This window comes from Eleginops maclovinus, chromosome 9 (genome assembly GCF_036324505.1).
Source record: "Eleginops maclovinus isolate JMC-PN-2008 ecotype Puerto Natales chromosome 9, JC_Emac_rtc_rv5, whole genome shotgun sequence".
Classification (NCBI taxonomy): Eukaryota; Metazoa; Chordata; class Actinopteri; order Perciformes; family Eleginopidae; genus Eleginops; species Eleginops maclovinus.
Genome location: NC_086357.1, coordinates 5527369 through 5540189, shown reverse-complemented (window position 1 = coordinate 5540189; position 12821 = coordinate 5527369). Strand labels below are relative to the sequence as shown.

General features: G+C 41.4%; 1 protein-coding gene across 1 annotated transcript in view; it reads right to left on the bottom strand.

Moving 5' to 3' along the window:
* The window catches only part of slc1a7b (solute carrier family 1 member 7b), a 59058-nt gene that overhangs the window by 8741 nt on the left and 37496 nt on the right, over positions 1 to 12821 (bottom strand). The window contains exons 4-6 of the mRNA XM_063890458.1: positions 754 to 796; positions 424 to 655; positions 235 to 334 (exon numbers count right to left, since the gene is read on the bottom strand). Of these exons, the coding sequence (XP_063746528.1) occupies positions 235 to 334; positions 424 to 655; positions 754 to 796 (375 nt within the window). The remainder of the gene's footprint in view (positions 1 to 234; positions 335 to 423; positions 656 to 753; positions 797 to 12821) is intronic.

Sequence of the window (12821 nt, the reverse complement as noted above, 5' to 3'; positions counted from 1 at the left end):
AATTAATTTGTCACAAACCTAAGCTAGCATCATAAAGCTAGTTATCATTCCTTAGGCAGCTTGTAGGTTTTCTGGAATAGAAAATGATAATGGCTCAACTTATCTACTGTAAGTTTTGCCTTCTCATACACCCAAGTAGCTTATTAATATCGGTTGCCGGTTAACCTTGAACACTTCTGAAGGGGAAACACTGGGCTTCTTTAATTCCAGTGGTATATTTAAAGAAAACATTACCATATAACTATGGCAACAATTCTAAGGACGGCCTCATTCAAGCTCTGGCAGAAGTTCACCAAGGCGCTGCCATTTGGCCCCATCCTTCCCAACATAATACCTGTGAAGATATAAAGGAACATCTTTAATATGATTACTTAAAGCTGAATCTTGAAGCTGGACTAAAGATGAACGTTGCAATTTTGTTACCCATGGTTGCTGAAAAAATAACAATTCCAAGGACATTCATTCCATCGCTTGTTCCTTCTCGTATGCGAATGAGCACATCAGGGGGTGGAGTCAGGTCAAGAGCAAAGTTCTGAATGTCAGTCCCATTATCGTCCTGGATACCGTAGATGAGCGCTCGCCGTGTCGTGGACTCTGATTGGGCCTGGCTCACTGTTGGCTTGGTTTTCACAATGTACTCGCTGCTCGTTCGATACTGTTGCAAGGGAAGAGAACAGGAGCAGAAATATACCTTGTTATTAAATCCACGCTTTTGTGTTTGAAGTGATGCGTGTGTATTATCAATTAACTCACCTGCTGAAATGTTGCCTGAACCAGATTGGACGGGAACATGTTTCTGCAAGGCAAAGCAAAACACTTAAAACACTTTGGTCGAAAAGGTTGAACAATAAAATAGGAATGCATGCTTTTTATGTGTTTATTAAGTCAAAGTCAACTTTGTTATCCATTTGTGTGTGTGTGTGGTACAAACAGGGAGAATTACATTTTTTCTCACTGCCCAAAGAATACAAATATGTACATTTATATATAAACAGCTTATGTACATACACAAACTAAAAAAAATTAAAAAGGCACAACCATAAATATGTAAAAATATGTGTGTCTTCACACAAATGGATTCACTGGACCCCTTGCAGTTTGCCTACAGAGCAAACAGGTCCACGGATGATGCCATCTCCCTCACCCTCCACACTGCCCTCTCCCACCTGGACCAGAGGAACACTTATGTGAGAATGCTGTTCATTGACTACAGTTCAGCATTCAACACTATTGTGCCCTCCAAGCTCATCATTAAGCTCAGGGACCTTGGGCTCAACAGCGCCCTCTGTGACTGGATCATGAGCTTCCTGACGGGCAGATCCCAGGCAGTGCGGATGGGGAACATCACATCCTCCACCTTGACCCTCAACACCGGAGCCCCTCAGGGTTGTGTGCTCAGCCCTCTCCTCTACTCCCTGTTCACGCACGACTGCGTGGCCACACACAGCTCCAACACCATCATCAAGTTTGCTGACGACACGACCGTCATCGGCCTGATCACAGACGGCGACGAGACGGCGTACAGAGAGGAGGTCAGAGCCCTGACATCTTGGTGCCAGGACAACAACCTCCATCTCAACGTCAGCAAAACAAAGGAGCTGATTGTGGACTACAGGAAGAGGCAGAGAGAGGCACACACACCCATCACCATCGACGGGACTCCTGTGGAGAGAGTCAGCAGCTTCAGGTTCCTCGGGGTAAACATCAGTGAGGACCTGACATGGACACATCACACCAGGGTCATATCCAAGACGGCTCGACAGCGGCTCTTCTTCCTCCGCAGGCTGCGGAAGTTCAACATGGACTCCAGGATACTCTGCAACTTCTACAGGTGCACCATCGAGAGTATCCTGACTGGCTGCATCACCGCCTGGTATGGCAGTTGCACCGCCCTCAACCGTAAGACTCTACAGAGGGTGGTGAAAACTGCTCAGCACATCACCAGGACGGAGCTGCCATCCATGGAGGACCTCTACACCCAGCGGTGTAGGAAGAAGGCCGGTAGGATATTAAAGGACCCCCATCACCCCAGCAACAATCTGTTCTTTCTGCTGCCGTCTGGCAGACGGTACCGCAGCATCCGGACCAAGACCACCAGACTCAGAGACAGTTTTATACCACAGGCTATAAGACTGCTGAACTCCTGAGCTGTGTGAATGTCTACTCACATCTGTTTATAGTACACACATACATATATATATACTGTATATTATACACATCTGCCATACATATCTGTTTATAGTACACATATCTATATATTGTACATATCTGCCATATACATCTGCTATACATAATATATGCATCTGTCCATACCTCCTCATTCAACAGTGTAAATGTTTAAATACTTTCAATGTATTCCAAATATGTATATATTTCACATCCTCAAATCTTTATTGTTGTTACTGTAAATATTCTTCTCTCTTTTTGCACTATTTTATTTATGTTATTTGCACCATGTACAGTGGGGCAAAAAAGTATTTAGTCAGCCACCAATTGTGCAAGTTCTCCCATTTAAAAAGATGAGAGAGGCCTGTAATTTTCATCATAGGTATACTTCAACTATGAGAGACAGAATGGGGGAAAAAAATCCAGGAAATCACATTGTCTGATTTTTAATGAATTAATTGGTAAATTCCTCGGTAAAATAAGTATTTGGTCACCTACAAACAAGCAAGATTTCTGGCTCTCACAGACCTGTAACTTCTTCTTTAAGAGGCTCCTCTGTCCTCCACCCGTTACCTGTATTAATGGCACCTTTTTGAACTCGTTATCAGTATAAAAGACACCTGTCCACAACCTCAAACAGTCATACTACAAACTCCTCTATGGCCAAGACCAAAGAGCTGTCAAAGAAGACCAGAGACAAAATTGTAGACCTGCACCAGGCTGGGAAAACTGAATCTGCAATAGGTAAGCAGCTTGGTGTGAAGAAATCAACTGTGGGAGCAATTATTAGAAAATGGAAGACATACAAGACCACTGCTAATCTCCCTCGATCTGGGGCTCCACGCAAGATCTCACCCCGTGGGGTCAAAATGATCACAAGAAAGGTGAGCAAAAATCCCAGAACCACACGGGGGGACCTAGTGAATGACCTGCAGAGAGCTGGGACCAAAGTAACAGAGGCTACCATCAGTAACACACTACGCCGCCAGGGACTTAAATCATGCAGTTCCAGACGTGTCCCCCTGCTTAAGCCAGTACATGTCCAGGCCCGTCGGAAGTTTGCTAGAGGGCATTTGGATGATCCAGAAGAGGATTGGGAGAATGTCATATGGTCAGATGAAACCAAAATAGATCTTTTTGGTAAAAACTCAAGTCGTCGTGTTTGGAGGAGAAAGAATGCAGAGTTGCATCCAAAGAACACCATACCTACTGTGAAGCATGGGGGTGGAAACATCATGCTTTGGGGCTGTTTTTCTGCAAAGGGACCAGGACGACTGATCCGTGTAAAGGAAAGAATGAATGGGGCCATGTATCGTGAGATTTTGAGTGAAAACCTCTTCCATCAGCAAGGGCACTGAAGATGAAGCGTGGCTGGGTCTTTCAGCATGACAATGATCCCAAACACACCGCCAGGGCAACGAAGGAGTGGCTTCGTAAGAAGCATTTCAAGGTCCTGGAGTGGCCTAGCCAGTCTCCAGATCTCAACCCCATAGAAAATCTTTGGAGGGAGTTGAAAGTCCGTGTTGCCCAGCGACAGCCCCAAAACATCACTGCTTTAGAGGAGATCTGCATGGAGGAATGGGCCAAAATACCAGCAACAGTGTGTGGAAACCTTGTGAAGACTTACAGAAAACGTTTGACCTCTGTCATTGCCAACAAAGGGTATATAACAAAGTATTGAGATGAACTTTTGTTATTGACCAAATACTTATTTTCCACAATCATTTGGAAATAAATTCTTTAAAAATCCTACAATGTGATTTTCTGGATTTATTTTTCTCATTCTGTCTCTCATAGTTGAGGTATACCTATGATAAAAATTACAGGCCTCTCTCATCTTTTTAAATGGGAGAACTTGCACAATTGGTGGCTGACTAAATACTTTTTTGCCCCACTGTATGTGGAGTTGTTGGAGGAGCACGCGACATAAGATTTTCATTGCCAACATATACGCTGTATCTGCTGTGCATATGACAAATAAAACCTTGAAACCTTGAAATGTGCCATGACACAGTTGTAAATCTAGTCTGGTTGACTAAAACAGATGAATACATGCGATCAGTACAAATATATGCAAGTCGTGCTGTCTATAGCAGCTAGAAGAAGAAAAAGGTCTGGTGCTGGATGTTTGTGTGTGTGTGTGTGTGTGTGTGTCGGGGGGGGGGGGGGGGGTGGTATTATTCTTGGTATATTGTTTTCCAAACTTAATTTTCATACAATATTTTTCATCTTAACGGATCCAATTCACTACAAAGCAGAAGAACACTCACCCTTGAATCATGTTTACATTTTGGACCCTTTAGTACTGTTCAGGTCAAATTGAATTTGTACATGATTGTGGTTTAAAAAGCAATATAGAAATGTAAAAATGACATACACAATCCAATACAAATATTATCGTTACCCAATTCCCAAAAATTAGATAAGATAGGATTGTTTTGTAAAAATACTACAAGGAACCAGATTACCTGCCACTTCATAAAGTTTAGTTACTCTTTTTTTATACATCTTCTTGAACTGAAAAATATTTATACAACCCTTTAAATCATTCTGTAGACAATTCCACAGTTTGACTCCAACCACTGAAATACACATCTGCTTTAAAGTAGTCCATGCATACTGATGCTTAAAATGAAATGTCCTTCTTTGGTCCTCATCCTCTGAACTAAAAACAAACAATGTTTGTAAATGTTCTGCTAATACTTTGCTTTTTGCCCTGAATATAACTAGTAGTGTCTGGAACTCAACTAAATCCTTAAGTTTCAAAAGTCCTGACTTGATAAACAGACTATTTGTGTGTTCTCTGAAGTCCACTTTATGAATAATTCTTAGTGCTCTTTTCTGTAACATAAACAATGGGTTTATATTACTCATGTACGTGTTGCCCCACACTTCCACACAATAGCTAAAGTGTGGCAAAACCAGTGGGCAGTATAGAATTCTCATTGCCTTGTAATCTAACACATACTTTGCTTTATTCAATACAGAAATATTCTTTGACACCTTTTTTTTTTACATGTGCTATATGTGATTTCCATGTCAATTTGTCATCCATCGTCACACCCAAGAACCTAAATTCAGACACTCTTTCAATACAAACTCCATCTATTGACAGTGAAACTTTTTCACCCTTTTTTTTATTAGCAAAAACCATGAACTTGGTTTTGTTCAAATTTAAAGATAACTTATTTTCATCAAACCATATTTTAAGTTTGGCCATTTCATTTAAAATGCTTTCTGCTAAACCCTTTAAATCATCTCCTGAACTAAACACATTGGTGTCATCTGCAAACTACACAAACTGCAGTATCTTTGATATCTCACATATGTCATTGATATACAAAAGAAAAAGTTTAGGCCGCAAGACCGAGCCCTGTGGAACTCCACATTCAATGTTCATACTCTCAGATGTTTTACCAGCACACTTTACGTATTGTTGTCTGTTCCCTAAAGAGCTACTTAACCAGTTTAGAACTATTCCTCGCACACCATATGCATGTAATTTAGAAATGAAGATGGTATGATCTATAGTATCAAATGCTTTATTTAAATCAATAAATACGCCTATTGGGTATTTCTCACTTTGTATTGCTGTTGTAATTTCTTCTGTTATTTTCATTAATGCTAAAGCTGTAGATCGGTTTGCCCGAAAGCCATACTGACTCTCATTCAACAAATTATTCCTTTCAATAAATGTATCTAATTTTTGTACAAACAGTTTTTCAAGCACTTTGGAAAATTGTGAAAGTAGAGACACAGGTCTGTAGTTAGTAAAGCTGTGTTTAGATCCCATTTTAAAAATTGGAATAACCTTTAATATTTTCATTCTGTCTGGAAAAGTACCTGTATTAAAAGAAAGATTGAAAATATAGCTTAGTGGTTTGGTCATACAGTCAATAGTCTGTTTCACTATAATCATGTGGATCCCATCACTATCAGATGAGGTCTTATTGTGGGATTTTGCTACAATTGATCTAATTTCCATTTCACTCACTTACGAGAAACATGGACTGCAACACTTTATGTCTCACATTCAGGCCACTCTCTGTTTGCTTATCCTCATGTTTTTTTACAGAATTTGCGAGATTAGGCCCAACATTTACCCAAAAAAATCATTGAATTAATTTTCCACTTCATTCATGTTTTTTATTTCCTTATTATTGTTGTTAATGAAATAACTGGGCAGACCTGTGGTTTATTTCCTATTACAGGGTTTAGAATTTTCCAAGTGCCTTTGATATCATTTGTATTGTCTTTTAACTTCTTATTATAATACTCTTTTTTGGCTTGTCTCAATATACATATCAACTTATTTGTATAAGTCTTGTATTGTTCTTCAGCAGTCTTTGTTCTAAATTTAATGAAGTCTGTATAAAGTTTATTTTTCTTTTTGCAAGCATTTTGCAAGCCCTTTGTTATCCAAGGCTTGTTATTGAAACTAGATTTCTTATGTTTACATAGCGTTGTCGGACAGTGTTTGTCATACAGTGAAAGGTAGATCTTTAGAAATGCCTCATATGCAGCATTTACCTCTTCTACATAAACTCCTTTCCACTCTTCTTTTAAGAGGTCATTCCTGAACTTGTTTATTGTTTCATCAGTTCTTACTCTTACATATCTATTGCAATTTTCCTCCTTCTCTGTCTTTATTTCACGATCATAGATTACAAATACAATGAAATGGTCACTTATGTCATTTATTAACAGCCCACTTTTAACAGTGTTCTCCATGACATTTATACAAATATTGTCAATTAATGTTGAACAAGTGGAGGTTATTCTACTGGGCTTGGTGATCAATGGGTATAGCCCTCTGCTGTATAATGTATCCATGAAGTCTGAAGTTGTTTTATGTTTAGATACATTTAAGAGGTCAATATTAAAATCACCACAGATTATAAATGTTTTACTTTCATTTAGCCTATTCATTAATACTTCCAAACGGTCTTTAAATGTTTAAACGTTTGACCCTGGCGTTCTGTATACACAAGTCACAACAATATTTGTCATCCTTTCCATTTCAATTTCCACAGTTATGCATTCCATTAAATCTTCAATTACTATTGTCATATGTTCAACAGGTTTACATTTCAAGTCACTGTCCACATAAAGGGCCACACCCCTCCCCTCTTGTTGGTTCTGTTGATATAATGTAACTCATAACCCTCAATATGAAAAGCAATACCTTTCTCTTGATTTTACCACGTCTCAGATAAGGCTATCAGTTTGAATTTACTTTTAAATGTATTTAAATATTCATTGATCTTAGTAAAGTTTGCACAGAGACTTCTACAATTGATATGCATTAACGAAAATGTATTAACCAGTTCAACATTGTCATTAAATTGATCATCAGTATAATATTCACACGTGTCATTGATATGACTAAACACATGATTCTCCGGGTCGATATCATATTCAAAATCATTCATTTTATGCTCCGTGTTGACAAATCTTGTAAATGTTCGGAGTGGTTCAGTCATTTGGTTCAAAAACAATAAAATACCTACAGGGAGTCACCCTCCCTGGGGCTTTGTCTTTGTTTTAGTAATCCACACATAACTTTTTCAGTATGTTGCTCTTTCATGCCTATCTAAAGAATCCAATTTACACCTGCTGGCGTTGTCCTGCTCCTAGAGCGGGAGCGTGGACTCCAGGTCCGGTGTTCCAGTTTAACTGGATTCCGGTTTAACTGGTGGCGTTTTTTTACCTTTTCCGCCAGATGTTGTGGTTGCCCGGTTCGTCATTTTCACGTAACTTGTGTGTCTGAATTGTGACCAGACAACGGAGAAAACCTCGGCGAAAATACGTTAACATCACCAGTTCATGTAAAATGCACATGTCGAGGTCACCCACAGACAACAACACAAAATACGCTGGCAAAAAATTTGGGCAATATACATGTCAACCATGAATGTGACTCATTACGCCACCGACCGGCTCAAACAACAACGTGCTTGAACCATACATCTTGTCAGTTCTTGTCAGCTGTTTACAAATCACCGTTTAACATGGATGAAATAAACACCACCATGTTAACTGGTGATATTCACAATATGGCACAGGCAGACGCTGCCAACGAAAGCCTCAAAAACGAATGCAAAAGCCATGTGTTACGGAACAAAAGCATGGCAACCTCAAAGGACATTGCTTTGTTTTTTTGCCTAAAAGTGCATATAGCGACCATTACAAAGCACATATCAAACGAAAATAGCCGCTGTGAGATACGAACCCAGTCATGCTTTCAAAAGGTATTAATCCACTGCCTTACCGCTAATGGTCTGAGCTACTGTTCAGACGTTGAAAAAGCAAGTTGAATATTTCATAATTGACAAATTGCTTGTAGCTGTTCCCAACAATTGGGAAAAACAGTAACAATGACATTGAAATTGATCACTGGATGAATTAGCAAATTAGGTGGCAAAGGATATATATTAGGGTGACCAAACGTCCTCTTTTGCCCGGACATGTCCTCTATTTACGTCCTGTCCGGAGCGTCCGGGGGTTTTTTATAAATTCATGAAAACGCCCGGTTTTCACTGTTGGGACCATTAAAAATTGACTGGCGCTTCCCCCCACCCCCCAACAATCGCAAGTGGGGGGTTTTATAAATTCATGAAAACGCCCGGTTTTCACTGTTGGGACCATTAAGCGTGTACTTAAATAGACTGGCGCTTCCCCCCACGCCCCAACAATCGCAAGTGTCCTCTTTTTCGCCACCTCAAATCTGGTCACCCTAATATATATAGCTGTTTAGACGGGCCATTTATAATCGTCAGCATGGATAGAAAAAGTGCTGACACAATGTCAAAGAAGGGCAAGACCTTGCATAAAGTATAGACCAACTCGGCAATAGAGCCAACACCACGTGTGCCGCACAAATGGCAAACTGGTTCCCCATCCGCATTTACTGACCCATCCCCACCTCAGTCCAGCCATACATTTCCACAAGCACAAGAAATACAAGCAGAAACTCTGGAAACTGGTAATTATGGACTTATTTTGTCGATTGTTGATGAAACTGGTGGCTGGTCCCTTTTGTAACAATAGGATTGTTTAATTAAGTACAGTTGTACGGGGGACCGATTTCTATGTGACACCGCACTCGCGGACCAGTTCAGTTAATGTACAAGGCAGAGAGTGGATGCCTGGATGTAATAAAGTTCAAGTAAGCAAGACTGCTTTAATCGTCCATTATGTATAGTCCGGGTAGAGGCAGAACATAAAATGAAACATGGTGGCAGCGGAATGCACGTTGGAAAAATCGTAAGCATTAACTTGGAAAAGTGAAAGTTTGAACTAGCCAGCACGCTAGCCTGACGGAAGACGGCAGCACAACTACCTGCGATCGCGCCAAAAGACGGCTAGTGCTAGCTGACAGCAATGGAAGGGCTAAAACCTCCGGGAAATTTGGATTTGGCCTCCAGCAATTTGGCGAAGACATGGAAAAGTTGGAAAGAGGAGTTCACACTGTATGCAGACCTTACCATTCCAGATGCCGACGAGACCATGAAAGTCAAGCTATTCAATTACCTCGTCGGAGAAAAAGGCAGAGAACTTAAGACAACTTTGCCAACCAGTGCTAGCGCTTCAGCAAAGACCACATTGACTTCAGTGATCAAGCAGTTTGAGGAATACTGCAACCCCAAGGTAAACGAGACTGTGGAAAGATACAGATTCTTCGTGAGAAACCAAGGATTAGATGAAAACGTAGACAGCTATGTAACAGACTTGAGAGTGCTTGCTAGTACTTGCAGTTTTGGGGACATTAGAGATTCATTGATAAGAGATCGACTTGTGTGTGGCACAAATAGCTCAGCACTGAGGGAGAGATTACTTAGGGAAGATAATCTGACTCTTGATAAATGCCTGCACATATGTAGAGCTTCAGAGCTGTCAAGGGAGAATAGCAAAACCCTTCAAGGACGGACAGTGGAGGAAGTACATGCACTGAAACAAGCAGAAGAAAGACAAAAAGACAATGAGATACTGTGCAAGTTTTGTGGAAGAACACACGAGAAGAATAAGAAAAAATGCCCAGCTTTCGGAAAAAAGTGTAAAAAGTGTGGAAAGGAAAACCATTTTGCAGCTCAGTGCAGATCTAGACAAGAGAGCAGTTGGAAAACTAAGAAAGTGCATACAGTTACAGAGCAAACCAGTGACAGTGACTCTTATGAGGATGTCAACTGTATAACTGAAGTAAATGGAGAGGTTGAACATGTAAACCAGGTTAAAGACAGCCACAGTCAGAGCCAGCAGCTCTTTGCGAGAATGAAGATGGGTGAAAAGTTAGTTAACTTCCAGATAGACTGTGGGGCCACCTGTAATATCATCCCCATTGATCTACTAAACCCAGACACAAAGTTAGAGCACACTGAGAAAGTCTTAGTGATGTATAACAAGACCAAGTTGACTCCTCTGGGTACATGTAAGGTTAAGGTCAGAAACCCCAGAAATAACAAGCTGTACAGACTGGAGTTTCAAGTGGTTGACCAGAGTAGCAGAATCCCTCTACTGGGCAGAAAAGCCAGCGAGGCAATGAAGTTGATAAAGATACAGTACGAGAACATTCTGGCTATAGACAGCATAGTGACGAAAGAGCTGAGCCCAGTGACGAAGGCAGCAGGTGGCAAACACATGACCATGGACAAAATCAAAGAGGAGTTTGAGGATGTTTTCACCGGAGTTGGCTGCATGGAAGGTGAATATAGAATAGAGATAAATGACAGAGTACCGCCAGTGAAACTGCCAAAGCGAAGAGTGCCCGTGGCTATGATGACACCTCTACAAGAGGAACTCAAAGATTTAGAGAGAAGACACATAATCACACCAGTGGAACGCAGCACTGACTGGATCAGTAGCATGGTAACGGTGAGAAAACCTAATGGGAAACTGAGGATCTGTATAGACCCAAAACCTCTGAATCAAGCACTTAAAAGAAGTCACTATCCACTCCCAACTTTAGATGACATCCTGCCGGAAATGTCAAAGGCAAAAGTTTTCACAGTCTGCGATGTGAAGCAAGGCTTCTGGCACGTCAAACTAGAAGAGAAGTCAAGCTACCTTACCACATTCGCCACCCCATTCGGTCGCTTCGTTGGTTAAGGATGCCAATGGGAATAAGTCCAGCACCAGAAGTGTTCCAAAGAAAGCTCATGCAGGCCCTGGAGGGTCTCCCAGGAATCTACATCATAGCAGATGATGTGTTGATCACAGGGGAAGGAAAAACACAAGAGGAGGCAGAAAAGGACCACGATGAGAAAGTCAGACGTTTTCTAATCAGGTGCAGAGAGCGCAACATCAAGCTGAAACGCTGACAAATTCAAGCTCAGACAAAAAGAGGTACCCTACATTGGTCATCTGCTGACGGCCGAGGGACTGAGGATTGACCCAGACAAGGTACGGGCAATCAGAGAAATGCCACAGCCAACCGACGTGAAAGGGGTACAGAGACTAGTTGGGATGGTCAACTATCTTTCTAAGTTCTATAACCACCTTTCAGATGACTGTGAGATTCTGAGACAACTCACACGCAAGGAAAACATGTGGGAATGGACAGACATCCAAGAAGGGGCGTTTCAAAGACTGAAAGAAAAAATCGCTAAAGCACCAGTCCTACAGTACTACAACAAGGAAGAGGAGCTGACACTTCAATGTGATGCATCAGACACAGGACTTGGGGCCGCCCTGACACAGAAAGGTAAACCGGTAGCATTTGGTAGTAGAGCACTTACACCAACTGAAAAGGGCTATGCCCAAATAGAAAAAGAATGTTTAGCAATAGTATTTGGGATGGAAAAGTTCCATCAGTATACTTATGGCAGGGAAGTCACAGTACAAAGCGACCACAAGCCCCTTGAGAATATACACAGGAAGCCATTACTTAGTGCACCTAAGAGACTGCAGAGAATGCTACTCAGACTGCAGCAGTATGATATTAATGTAACATATGTTCCAGGCAAGGATATGCTACTAGCAGACACACTGAGTAGAGCGTACTTACCGGAGAGCACTAAGGGAGAGAGTGAGACAGATATAGAGACTGTGAACATGGTCAGCTACCTACCCATTTCAGCAGAGAGGCTGAGCGCCATCAGGGCTGCAACGAAAGATGACATGAAGTTACAGAGTGTAGCAAATAGAATACTGTCAGGGTGGCCCAAGAGAAAAAATGACTTACCAAGTGACATCAGACACTACCACACTTTCCAAGATGAACTGAGTTTCCAGGACGGCATAGTGTTCCGAGGTGACAGAGCTGTGATACCTGACGCACTCAGGGTGGACCTCACTCACAGGATCCACTCCTCTCACCTGGGAGTAGAAGGATGTCTGAGGCGAGCGAGGGAGTGTGTTTACTGGCTTGGAATGAATGAGGAGATCAAGACCTTCATCTCCAAATGTGACATATGTAGGTCAGTGGACCCAAAGCAACAAAGAGAGACACTACACCCACATTCCATGGCCAACAGACCCTGGGCCGAGGTGGGAACAGACCTTTTCTCCTTTCACAATAAAGACTATCTGATAACAGTAGATTATTATTCAAACTTTTGGGAGGTTGATTATCTACCTGACACTAAGAGCAATACAGTGATCAGAAAACTCAAGGCCCACTTTGCACGACAAGGGATTCCTGACACTGTTATCTCGGA